Source organism: Ochotona princeps, chromosome 18 (assembly GCF_030435755.1).
Source record: "Ochotona princeps isolate mOchPri1 chromosome 18, mOchPri1.hap1, whole genome shotgun sequence".
Lineage (NCBI taxonomy): Eukaryota > Metazoa > Chordata > Mammalia > Lagomorpha > Ochotonidae > Ochotona > Ochotona princeps.
The window spans coordinates 34,166,879-34,180,260 of NC_080849.1; the positions used below are offsets into that span (position 1 = coordinate 34,166,879).

General features: G+C 37.2%; 1 protein-coding gene across 4 annotated transcripts in view; it reads right to left on the reverse strand.

Annotated features, from left to right (window-relative positions):
- Window positions 1-9,305: 9,305 nt before the first annotated feature.
- The window catches only part of SS18 (SS18 subunit of BAF chromatin remodeling complex), a 62,224-nt gene continuing 58,147 nt past the window's right edge, over window positions 9,306-13,382 (reverse strand). For all 4 annotated transcript variants that reach the window (XM_004579576.3, XM_004579574.3, XM_004579572.3 and 1 more), the window contains one exon: window positions 9,306-11,036. In XM_004579576.3, the coding sequence (XP_004579633.1) occupies window positions 11,010-11,036 (27 nt within the window). In that variant the 3' untranslated portion in view covers window positions 9,306-11,009. The remainder of the gene's footprint in view (window positions 11,037-13,382) is intronic.

Below are 13,382 nucleotides of genomic sequence, written 5' to 3' on the forward strand. Positions count from 1 at the left end.
AGATGACGTTCCAGTTCCCAGCTTCAGCTTAGCCCAGCCTGCCAATATGGTCACTCGCGGAGTGAATCAGCCTCCCCCCTCCCTCTCTGTAGCTCTGTCAAATAAACCATTATAAATAAATAAACAAACAAACAAGTAACATAAATGCCTTCACCATAGGTCGTTTCACAGCGAAATAGCCTCAGGACAGACCAGCATTTTGAAATTGTCTATATAGAAACAAAGTGAAGTTCCAAACTTTTCCCTCTAATCCATCTACAAAGATACTTTAAAATAAAAGCAGAAAATGGAACTAAAGCTTATTTTGATGCAAAAAAATATATTGAGACCTATGCAGAGTGTAATAGTAAGCATTTTCTATGAATTTTAGAAGACCTCTCATATTTCACTATTTCATTTTTCAATGGCTATTAAATGTATGGGCATATATACACATGTGCTACTTAATAACCAATATTCTTGATACTCAAGGGTTTTTAATACTTTATGTTTTAAAAAATTAATTTTTATTGGAAAGGCAGACAGATTTACAGAGACAAATTTCTTCCATCTTCTGACTTACTTCAAACGGCGATGATGGCCAGAGTTGAGCTGATCTGAAAGCCAGGAGCTTCTTGTTGGTCTCCCATGTGGGTGCAGGGTTCCAAGGCTTTGAGCCATCCTCCACAGCCTTTTCAGGCCATAAGCAGAGCTGGATGGGAAGTGGAGCAGCCAGGATAGGAACCATAAGCCATGTCCGCACTTGCAGGCAAATAATTAAGCAATTGAACCATCACACTGGACACTAATTTATTTTTAAAAGGTGACATAAAAATAAGGAGAGGGATAGTGGGAAAGTGAAGGAGGGACAGAGGAGAGAGAGAAAAGGTGGAAGAGGGAGGAGAAAATATCCATTGCTAGTTCATTCTTCAAATGACTACAACAGCTAAATCTGGGTAAGGTAGAATGTAACACTCGGGTCATTGCTGCCTCACAGGCACATGAACAGAAAACTGGATTGGAGGACCCAGCATGATAGTGTAGTGGTTAAAGTCCTCACCTTGAGCATGCTGGGATCCCATATGGGCAGCCCCACTTCCTATCCAGCCCCCTGCATGTGGCCTGGGAAAGCAGTCGAGGACAGCCCAAATCTTTGGGTCCCTGCACCTGGGTGGGAGACCTGGAAGAAGCTCCTGGCTCCTGGCTTCGGACTGACACAGCTCCAGTCATTGCGGCCAATTGGGGAGTGAGCCATCGGACGGAAGATCTTCTTCTCTGCCTCTCCTCCTTTCTGTATATCTGCCTTTCCAATAAAAATAAATAAATCTTAAAAAAAAAAAAAAAAACTGGATTGGAAGCATTGAGCAGCCAGACGTTCAAACCAGGCATGATGATGTGAAGTGATACAAGCATCCCAAGCGGTGACTTACACCATGCAACACAATGCCCACCCAATACTCATTCTTCAGTATATTTAGAACGTTCATTACATACAAGCCATGGCTTGGACACTGGATACATCAGCAAGAGACAAAAACAAAGGTTCAGTCTTTGGAAAATATGAGTGACTCCCTCTGTCACGAGAAAATGCATAACAGAGCTATAAATGATTCAAAAATTCATCCTTGGGCTGTATTTATTTAACTCACAGTTTGCCGATTGGAAGTCCTGGTGGCTGGCTTTACTCTGGTGAGGTTCCAATGGTGGATATTGGCATGCATATAAAAGGACCATAAGGCAAGCCAGAAAGCAGTGATATGTTGAGCCCAACCTCGGGACTTACACAAAAACTCTTCAAGAACTACATTTTTGGGCACACCCCCAGTGACCTAATGGCCTTTCACCATGCTCCACCTCCTAAAAACAACTGGATTGTCTTTTTCCTCTTTGTACATTACTAACTTGCAAGTCTGGAGTCCAGATCACATCCAGACTATAGCTGAATCTATACTGCCAGGCCCAAGATCTCATATCTGCTGGGTTTTCTGCATCCGGGCTATTCAACAAGCCACATCCACCAGCCAGATGTGAACATCTGTGTTGTGGCAAGTGATGTGCTTTTAAGTATAAAATAGAAACCAGACTTCTGATGAAAAAAGTGAAATATCTCACAAACATGCATGTTGAAAGAGGTCCCCCCCGCCCCCGCCAAGATGTATTTTACAGAGAGGGGGAGAGGCAGAACTTCTATCTTCTGGATCATTCCCAAAGGCCAAAAAAGCCTGGGCTGGGCCAGTCCAGGTCTCCCACATGGGACGCAGGAGCTCAAGGCCTTGGGCCACTCTCCACTGTTTTCCCAGAACATTTATCAAGGACCTGGATCAAAAGCGGAACAGCCAGGGACAGAACCAGCCCTGGAACCAGAGGATTAGCCTACTACACCACCATGCCATCCCAGCTTCTACATTTTTAATGTACCTATTAGAAAATTCAAAATTCCACACAGGACCAATGCAGTGTTTCCATTACAACTATTCAGTACTTAGGGTCTGAGGTGAACTTCCACTAAAAATAAACTGAAATCTTTTCCCTGATTTCTGATTTTCAAATTTTTGCCTGAAATTGTGAAATTCTATCTTCAATGATTTTTGATTACCTAACATCCTTCTTTATTCCTATTAATATTAGTTTAAGTTGTTCTTCGTCATTTTCTAACTTTTTGATTTAAAAAATTCCCTAAAGTCTTTCAACATGAGATTACTGGTACCTTTAGATATAATTCGGTTTTTTTATTTTTCTCCTTCATTCATTCCTTCTAATTCTATATCTTTGTTATTCTTTTTTTTTTGGTGCTAAATTTTTAAATTGTGTCTTCTTTTAATAATCATTTTATATTAATAATTTAACAGAACTAATCATGCAGAGGACACATCAAAACATAAATCAGAGAATTCTAAAGAAAATGTTCAAATAAACACACACACGCTTATACCAAAGTGAACAACAGTCCATCCACTTAATTTTTGGCCTTAAATTACTTTTTAACTTTTTTTTTTTACTGGAAAGTAAGAATTTCGGCAAGAAAGGAGACAAAAAAGGATCTTTCATCCATTGGTTCACTCCCCAAGTGGTCACAACCGCTGGAGCTGAGCCAATCTGGAGCCAGGAGCTTCTTCTGGATCTCCCATGCAGGTGCAGGGGCCCAAGGCTTTGGGCCATCCTCAACTGTTTTCCCAGGCCACAAGCAGGGAGCTGGATGGGAAGCAGAGCAGCAGGGACACAAACCAACGCCCATTTGGCATCCCAGCATGTGCAAGACAAGGACTTTAGCCATTAGGCTACTGCACCAGGCCTTTTCTTATTCTGTTTCTAAATAAATTAAATCAACAGGTGAAACACATATTTAGTAATTATTAAAGTCATCTTTCAACAGACTATTTTTTTTTAAAGATTTATTCATTTTATTACAGACAGATATACAGAGAGGAGGAGAGACAGAGAGGAAGATCTTCCGTCCGATGATTCACTCCCCAAGTGAGCCGCAACGGGCCGATGCGCGCCGATCCGATGCCGGGAACCTGGAACCTCTTCCAGGTCTCCCACGCGGGTGCAGTGTCCCAATGCATTGGGCCGTCCTCAACTGCCTTCCCAGGCCACAAGCAGGGAGCTGGATGGGAAGTGGAGCTGCCGGGATTAGAACCGGCGCCCATATGGGATCCCGGGGCTTCCAAGGCGAGGACTTTAGCTGCTAGGCCACGCCGCCGGGCCCCAGACTATTTTAATTCTAGTTCAAAGCCATTTAATAATTGGAACATTTTGGTATTTTATTTCAGTGAACCAAAAAAAATTAAGTGCCACTGATTTGCTGCTTGGAATTTTAGATTCCTTCTTGTGAAAATTCAGTTATAACTTATTAAACTGTTTTTTGGGGAGTGTGGAGGATGAATGACTTTCAGAATAGCCTGAGAGTCGTGAATAAAGAAAAACATTGCTGTGTTTATTTAGAGTATTATCCCTTGGAGCCAACGTTTGCACTAATGCATTTTACATTAGCGTGCCGCATCAGGAAATCTTGACTTTTTGGTGCCAAGGGGGTAATTAATATTAGTTCACGTTTTCAAAATGGTTGTATTTATGTGGGAATGAGAACTGAGAACTAATGTGTAGAGCTGAAGTATGAAAGCTTGCTGTGAAGTGAGATCTGAAAAGAGATGGAATAATGAAATTAATGAAAGAGAAATAGAACTTCTTTATATAGAATGATACTCGTACTGAAAAGAAAGTCACAGCCATATTTCTTGCTCTTAATTTAGTAACCATTAATAGGTATGATTCCCTGGTGGTCATGTTGATAGAAAAGACAACAAAAATCCTTGAAATAATGTCTTGGTATACTGTTTCAGGAAGTCCTAAGAAGCTATGCAATTTGGTCACTTATATAACAGTATATGAAATACACACTATTTCAAAAAAACTTTTTCACTTCTAACATGCTTATGCTCATAAACATAAAATTCTTAATATTTAACTAAAGACTGCCACTACTTATGTAAAATGAAAATGCTTAATAACTTTTTTCTGCCCTCAAAGAAAAGTTAGCAGGAAATCTAGAATCAAAGCACACGCGTCATAGGGTGCAAGCCATAAAACTGAGAACACAGTAAAAAAAATTAGAAAAAAAATCCAAAGAATACACAATTAAGCAATAGAGGTCAAAATCAAGTTTAAACTTTAAAAGATTCTGAGTTTCTAATTACAGAAATTTCCATACCTAAAAATAAGCCATTTATAAGTTTTGTAACTATATGGATGCTAAAAGATTATAAATATTAAGCCTAAAACTTAATCAATACTTTCCAACAAACTAAATCTATTATTACATGTGGTATTCTAATCCACTTGTGATAGAAAGTACAGGATAATTATAAAGAAAATATCCAAGAGTTTGTCCTACCTCACTGTCCAAGAACACAAGTTGAAGGATTATAAAGGGCACAACATAGACATGAACTTGCTAGAAAAAATATTAGTCCCTGTGCATTATGTCATAGGGTGGTGTGAAATGGCCCTCCACTTGACTGTGGAGTACAGGCTTAGCTGCTCTATGAAGTTCCTTGGAAGACAGAAGTGCTGTTTTTTCCATGTCAAGTCCAAGTTGATTGGCAGTAGAGAAGTAGACATCATTTGAGCACCTTCATGAAACTTCTAATTTCTAAACTTCTACTGCCATTCTCCATTCTTTCTACTTTAAACGCCAAAGCTTGAGCCCGGCACAATGGCTCAACGGTTAAATCCTCATCCTATAAACACTGAGATTTTATATGGGTGCCAATTTGTTTCCCAGCTGCTCCACTCCCCATCCAGCTCCCTGTTTGTGGCTTAGGAAAGCTATAGATGATGGCTTTGGGACCCTTTACCCATACAGGAGACCTGGAGGAAGATCCTGGCTTTGCATTAGCTCAGCTCGGGTCATTGCAGTCACTTGGAGAATGAACCAGCCGAAGATTTTCTGTGTCTCCTTTTCTTCATAAATCTGTCTAAAAAAAATAAATAAATTTTACAAAAAAGAAAGGGGGAGTGGGAGAAGAAAAAAAAGGTCGAAGCTCCCCCAGTATGTCATATTTCAACCAAGGGGAAATGGGAGACTGCACTTTAAGCTGCACAGACCCTTTCAGTTCACACCCCAGTGATCGGAACTGAGATGTAGGACTGTACCAAGCAGCAAAGCAGAATGTTAGCAGTCTCAAGGCAGACTGTCATACACCCATCCAAAACGGGATTAATTTTAGAAGACAGAATAGTAATGGGAGATCAGAGACAAAAAAAAAATTATAAAAGCTCAAGTGCATGGGATTCATTTAACATTTTTTGATGCACTGCATAATGAAAAAAACTGTTATCACGAAGATTATAATCTAAACACAAAGGTATCATTCATGTAACTTCATTCTTAAACTATGGATATCTCCATCAGAAAAAAGGTAAAATTTAAAAATTCCAGGGCCAACATTGTGGCATAGTGAGTGGCGCCATGGCTTGTGATGCCCACATCCCATGTAGGCATTAGTTCCAGTCCTGGCTGTTCTGCCATCAGTTATCCTCCATACTAATGGGCTGGGAAAGGCAATGGAGGGTGGCCAAAGTGCTTGGCTTCCTGCTACCCATGTGAGAGACCTGGAGGACTGTGGCTCCAGCGTGTTTCAGTCCCAGAAACTGCAGCCATCTTGGGAGTGAACCAGTGGATGGAAGATGTCTCTATGCCTCTTCCTCTCAAACTCTTCCAAATAAAATAAGCAACTCTTTAAACATTAAAAAAAAAACCCTACTAATTTATAAATAAAAATAACCACAATAACATACATGTAAAGTACAAACACACACGTTCATGTGTATACACATATCTGTGAAATACTCCCCTGTCTCTCAAAGTTTTCCAGGCAGATAAATTACAGCAGTCACCCTATTTATACACCTTTATTAAACTAATGAAAATTAGACTGAATTACCTATTTCTGAGTCTTGGATTTCTAAACAATAAAACAAGATTTTCTATTGAGTTCTTAATATTTTACATAGTAACACTTCAGAAGAACTTCAGATAATTAGCGAAATACGAAAGTTTAGGGGCAGGTAGCAGGTGAAGCCTTTGTCTACAGCATCAGTACCCCATATGGTACTGGTCCTGACTAGTCCCTGCCAAAGGCAAGTACTTGGGCCCCTGCCGCCCATGTGGGAGACCCACATCAAACTCCCGCTTTCTGATTCCAGCATGGCCCAACCTCACCTGTTGCAGCCATTTGTGGAGTAAACTACTCTGACCTTTTTGCTTTTCAAATAGACAAATAAATTCAGACACAAAATTACAGAGCTTCTAAACCTTAGAAAGGAAAATGTTCTAAGACGCTGAAATTGTATAAAATGCATTTCAATAATTCTTACTATTAAAAAGTCAGTTTGTACCTTTGCAGGTAACTTCTACTCAAAAAAAAAAAAAAAAAAAACCACACACACACAAAAAAAAACCCTTCTTGCCTTCTTGTTTCTAGAAGATTGTCACAATTTTATGACAATTAAGTAATTTCACTAAACATACCTAAATAGTCTTCAGAATAAAATAGGTTTAGCTTTATTTTTTAAATAAACAGAATAAAGTAGCATCTCAATTAATTGGAAGAATGGTTTATTTAATAACTGATGCTTAAGCAACTGGTTATACAAATAGGAAAGAAATTAATGCCAGAAATCATACCAAGTATAGTAACTCTTAGGAAATCAGAGTAAAGATGAGGGGTATTTTTTATGATTTTGCTAGTTATGGAGGTCACAAGTCACAATTTTGACTATATAAAATAATAAAACATTAGTATAGTGAAAGCCATCAAAAAAAATCATAAAAATAATGGACAGAAAACACAAAGGACTAATATATGCATATAGAGAACATCATATAATTTTATGTCTGTGTAGATATGTCTATGTACATATATATAGTATTATTTACTCTCACTCACACCACAACACTTGTAATAGAGAAATGGACAAAGGACATTAAATGACATTTCACAGTAAAAACACATTATTAAGCTTTTGAAATTATATTCAACTTATAAAGAAACAAAATTTAAACTAATTGTTCACAAACAGCATCTACAAAAATCTGTTAGAACTGCAAAAATCAACAAGGCAAATAGAGTACTGTTAGCTAGGATATCTCCTTCATAGCAACATTTTTTTAAATGTCCACAGCCTTACAGTCTGCATATCAGAAACCTGTTGTGTAGAAACACTTCAAGAACATACTAGGGGGAAAAAGACCTTAATGAGGATAAGTGGTTGACAAACTAGATATCGTAATGATTGGACATCATACAATGTATACAAATATCAAAATACCACATGGTACCCCTCAAAAAATGTATTATTTTCACGTGTCCAATTAAAACAATAAACCCTGACAGCCCGTGAATGCTTTGTTTTTGAAATCGAAAGAAACTAAAGACACAATATTAGGAAATAGGAAGTATATCAGAAACTTCTAAGCTCCAATGGAAAAAACGTTGCAAAAGTAACATATAACTCCATTCGTGTTTTAAAAACAAACTACTGTTGCCTTATGTGTCCAAAATCAAGGTGGAGGATGTGTGCCAAATCTTTAATAATTGTTGCTGTTAAAGGACAAAATTATGGACACTTTTCATGTTACATATTTGTCATGTTATATGCCTGTTATAAATGAATGGCTTTAAAATGAAAGTAGGCAGTATGTTATGTGTACAGATTTTCATCTTGTTAAACATGTTAGTATTGATAGTATGGAATGTCAAGGTGTGAGGTGTTCTGGGTTTGGTTTTTTGTTGTTGTTGTTTGTTTTTGCCATCTTTCAGAGATGATTTCTGAAATAAACAACTTAATATTTGCCTCAATTTGGAAGTAGTTATGTACACAACAGACACTGGCCATGAGTTGCTGAGTAGATAAAATGGGTTACCAGTACACAGGGGCTCCCTAAATCATTCTGTTCTTTTTGGAGTATGTTTGAAAATTCTATTAAGAAAATGAAAAACAACAAAACTGCCACCTGCATACTGCTACAGAAGCATGCGAAAAAACATTCTCCACTAAACTAGCACACTTAAACATTTAGGAATGTTTATCAGTAATCTTTGCTTTTTTACAGGAATATTTTGCTTCTAAAATTATATGGGACAGTATGCTATTTATTCATCAAAATACATTTTAATAAAGTGAATATTTTATAGTTTTAGAATAGAACTATCTGTATGGGAATGTCAAATTTGGTAGAAAGCTACTCCTAAAGTTATTCTTCTAACTGGGTATCAAAGGAGTAAGACAATTTTTGTCACCACCAATTAAAAACTTTTATGAAATAGGACTGTTATAAAACAATTAAACCTTGCAAATGCACTAGTCTCCAGGAAGAAAGTCCTGGAGGAAATTCTGCTTATTAAAATTGCAATTTTAGTTTCCATTAAAAGGAGAATAAGACAACAGAAGATGGGTTGGCAAGACAAATTATTTCTTAATGTCAGTTGAGCTTATTTCAAATGAGATAACGTATCTACACCAGGTTGGGTTCAGCACAATTTTGTCTCCTCAACTCATTTATCTAATTCAGTCATCTTGATTACAGCCTCATGGACTTCATTTCCAGAAAAAGAATTCTGTAACAAACAGCCTACACAACATGCTGATTACTGAACAGTTAATTCTAATTAACTTGGGCATGGCAAGAGAATTTTGATAAAGTCCTAGAATGCAAATAAAGTCTGCTTATACCGGACTAACTTATATAAAAACCCACAGCACAGTCTCCAGACAAAACAAGAGAGTCAAAGAGATCTAATTTAAAGAAACAAATGAGAAAATTAAAATCACAAATAATTTATTCTTCCGTTAGAGTTGATACAGTTTTAAATAGCAACAAACTACACAGTGGTGGAAAATTGGCACAGAATCTATAAGCATTTCAATCACAATAAGGCTGTTTATGCTTTATCTGTTCAAACTTGATGCCCATTATCCACTGACCATGATGGAAGAAAACCAATTCTGATCTTAAAACACGCATACAGACACACACACGCTCATACACACACAGACAGACCGAAATTCCTCCTTTTGATTACAGCATGTTGAGAACAGTAATATTCTGCTTATTCAAATGTATGCCTCCCTCCCCCTGTTTGTTTCCAGTTAGAAGTGGGAAAAACCAATTCAATTATAAAGAATACATCTTATTCCCTGGGCACAGGCAACTGTGATGAAAATAGGAACTTACCTTTGGGCTAGATGTTCTCAGATTATGCTTAAATAACTGTGGTTAGAAATTTCTCAGTGCATGCTTTCCTGCCAAATGTAATATCCCTGAATTGAGCTAAAATAATCAGGCACAGGACAGTCTCAAATAATTATGCCATGCTTATAAACAAGATTATCTGGAATACAACCTCTATGCTTTTAATACAAATCGGAATAAGCCTCATCAATAAGCAGTTTCCCAAACTTATTAACATAAAAAAATGGGAAACATAAAAATATCCCTTCATAAATGGCATCATTTCCAGTTAAGAAAGCTGAAATAACACTTCATCATATAAACCAATTATCTTTCAAATGTTAAAAAATAAAATCCTGGGTCAAGGCTGACTCCTCTTTGATATCAATTATAAAACATTTTGATATTACTAAGTTCCCTGATCACTTAAACAAGATAAAATTAACACTTTTCACTTTTAGTTATTGCTATCTTGAGAGAGGATTACCACTTCATTTACATGAAACTGTCACCAAATACTTAAAATCAAACAAAGTAATTCTTATTGCCTCACATTTTAAAACAGTATTAGAAACGGTCTTTATAAAAAGGGTTTAAACCACAAAACTGGAAGGCTTTTAAAAAAATGTTACTCAAAACTGTATCACAGTGCCCTTTGTTACCTAAGAGATAAAAGGGATTTAGACTCCTCCAGGAGAGTGTAACAGTAGACACACGGTGTGTTCTGCCTCCACTCCCACCTTTACTGTAACAAGACACCATTTTGAGACCCAAACAATCTACTATGCTCCAGTCCATGTTAACAGAGGATTTCTGATTCTGTCCAGTGCACAGTGTACCGCCTTGCATATTCATCAATGAAATAAACATAATATACAAAATATTGCTGCTGTAAAAAGTGTACATTTTCCTCTTCCCCTTACAAAAGAATCTGTGGAAAAGTATTAAATTCCCTTAACCTTCATAAACATACAAAGCTGTTCACACCTTTCAGTCTGTGACAGTCCATTTGAAACACAGTTCCAAAATCATTGCAAACTGATTATGTCATTGCATTTTCTGTCCAATGTTGCCATCTAGAGTAAAAATGTGAAATCAAGAATATTTTTGAGCTACTAAAGCTTTTTACAACTAAACCACAAAGGCTGCTTATTGATGAAACAGCCACTTATCCACAAGGTTTTTTCCAAAAACTAGACGGAATGAGAGGACCGTTTCACAGGGAGGTGTCCACAGTGCTGAGGAGACAATATGGCTGCTAACAGATCCTGGCTATTGGAATGTAAGTACTGCTTCACTGCTGGTAATTTCCATACTGTCCCTAAAAGAAAAACAGAAAATCATGAATCATTTTTAACATTCTCATACTACAACAGTAATAATACCTATAATACATAAAAACTTTTATATACTTTTGGCAACAGTTTCTAATTTCTTCTGTTACTATATTCGACTGAAAATGAATTCCAATTCTAAAACATGCAAAAGATTAACAAAATGATTCTAAAATCATATCTGTCAGATAACAGAATCTAAACATTTAGAGAATTTTAAATTGAACTGAGGAGGAGTAAGTGAGTACTTCTAATTTTAACTCTGATATGACACATTCCAGTGTGTTGACCATGTGGCAGGTGACAATTCTCTGAGTGTTCAGCTTCTTGTTACTACTAAGCACAAACATCAAAGGATAGCAGTAAGTGAGGAAGGAAGAGACAAGAACTTTCTATCCACACTAAGGAAACTTAAGCCTCTCCCCGAGATCAATGGAGTGTCAGGTGGCATTCTGACAGGCAACTGGGTCAGAAAATCAAGGAAAGTTTGTTTTGTTTCTGCTGCTTTCTAAAAAAAGTAGACTTGAAGATCTTTATGTAGGCTGACCGGATGAGAGAGAAGCAGAGAACAGACAGCAGACAGGAGAAGCAATGAAACTTGATGAGAGGTAATTAAAGTTCAGCAGGTACTTTCTAGTTTGAGAGAAGAGACGCAACATCTTTTCTCCTAAAACAGGACATACTAACGTATTTATTTTACTAAAAACAAACAAAAAAAACAATGTGTATAAAATTATTTTTTATAAAAGTATTTTCCCAAAACAATTACCCACTGGAAGCATGCAACTGCTTTTTTTTGGTAAAAATTCTCCCTCCAAACTACATAAGTGACCCAAGATGTTTTAGAATTGAAATATTTTTGAACCAAGAGAAATAGTACGCTAAAAGTTTACACTGCCACAGAAGTGTACCTACTCAATAATCAATCAAACGCTATTACATGATGGAATACACTAAGATGATACAGGGCCCGGAGCAATGGCTCAGCAGCTAAATCCTCGACCTGCACATGCCAAGGATTCCATATGGACATCGATTCACATAGTTCCCATCCAACTCCACGCTAATGGAATGGGAAAGCAGTGGAGGGTGGCCCAAAGCCTTGGGATCCTGCACCCACAAGGGAGATTTTTCATCCCATTTATCTAATCAGTTAAAAGTATTAACATTATTGCTTCAAAATACTATTTAGAGGCTTCCTGCTACCTACTCTTGTGATCATCATTCAAATGAAGAAATAATGACCTCACATATCCAATTATTTACACATTATTCATCAGTTTTTATTGAATACATGTTATATTCTACTAGGTATTAAAGATTAATAGAAACAGACAAAACAATACCTTAAAGAGCCTGCATTATAGAATGAGTGAAGAATTACAATAATTAATAATAATACACAAAATGGAGGAATACATTTTGTTAAAAAGTAAAAGAATCATTGTGGTCAAAACAGATTTAGCGCCCACCCTCAAACAACCAAAAAAAAACTACATAAAATACAGGAACTGATCTTACTAAGGACATAGGACGGAAGCAAAAAATAAGCCCTGAAACATGGAAAACAAATAAGCTCAGGGTATTTTTTCAGTCCTGCTGGCTACAGAAATAATCTACCTAAACTACTACAATAATCAGTTACTATAGCTGGGTTGTGATCAGGAATCTGCACAGACGGTACAGCACCTCCATCATCTTTAAGAGGTGAACAAAGTGTGTAAGTGGATAAAAGGCAAGGTAAAAACATCGCATGAAGCAGACAGACTATGGGATATTACCATAGCTAAAATAGTGCCTCTTCACATTTATGTTATGGTGGGGAAAGAAATATAGCTGGCAGCAACTACCCCAAACTTCTGAGACTACTAGAAAGTAAAATAATGATGATGATAGAAAGAGAAGGAAATCAAATAACTAGCATGCTGTCCAGGTGCCAGCCACTATGAGATTATCTTTTTATTACTTAAAGCTCTTCAAAGACTCTGCACTGAGGTCAGGTTAAAGCACAAGCCCCTTACCGTGGCTTCTAAGAGCCTTGCTAATTTATCCCCAACATATCCCCAGTCATGCCTCTTTTTCCACTGGTTTCTTCTTTGTTAAATCACATTTAACATTAGCCATTTGCAGCCTTCATTCTGAACAGAGTATCCCATGTCTACCCGGGCTGATCCTGACTTACTCTTAGGGTTCACACTTACCTAACAGAAGCTCCTTTCCCATTCAGCTTTGCCTTCCTCACCCAAGCACACATATGAACAGTATCACCCCCTTATCTGTACCACTGCTTGACTTAAGCTCAGAGTCCATGCCTATGTTATTTCTCAGCATGT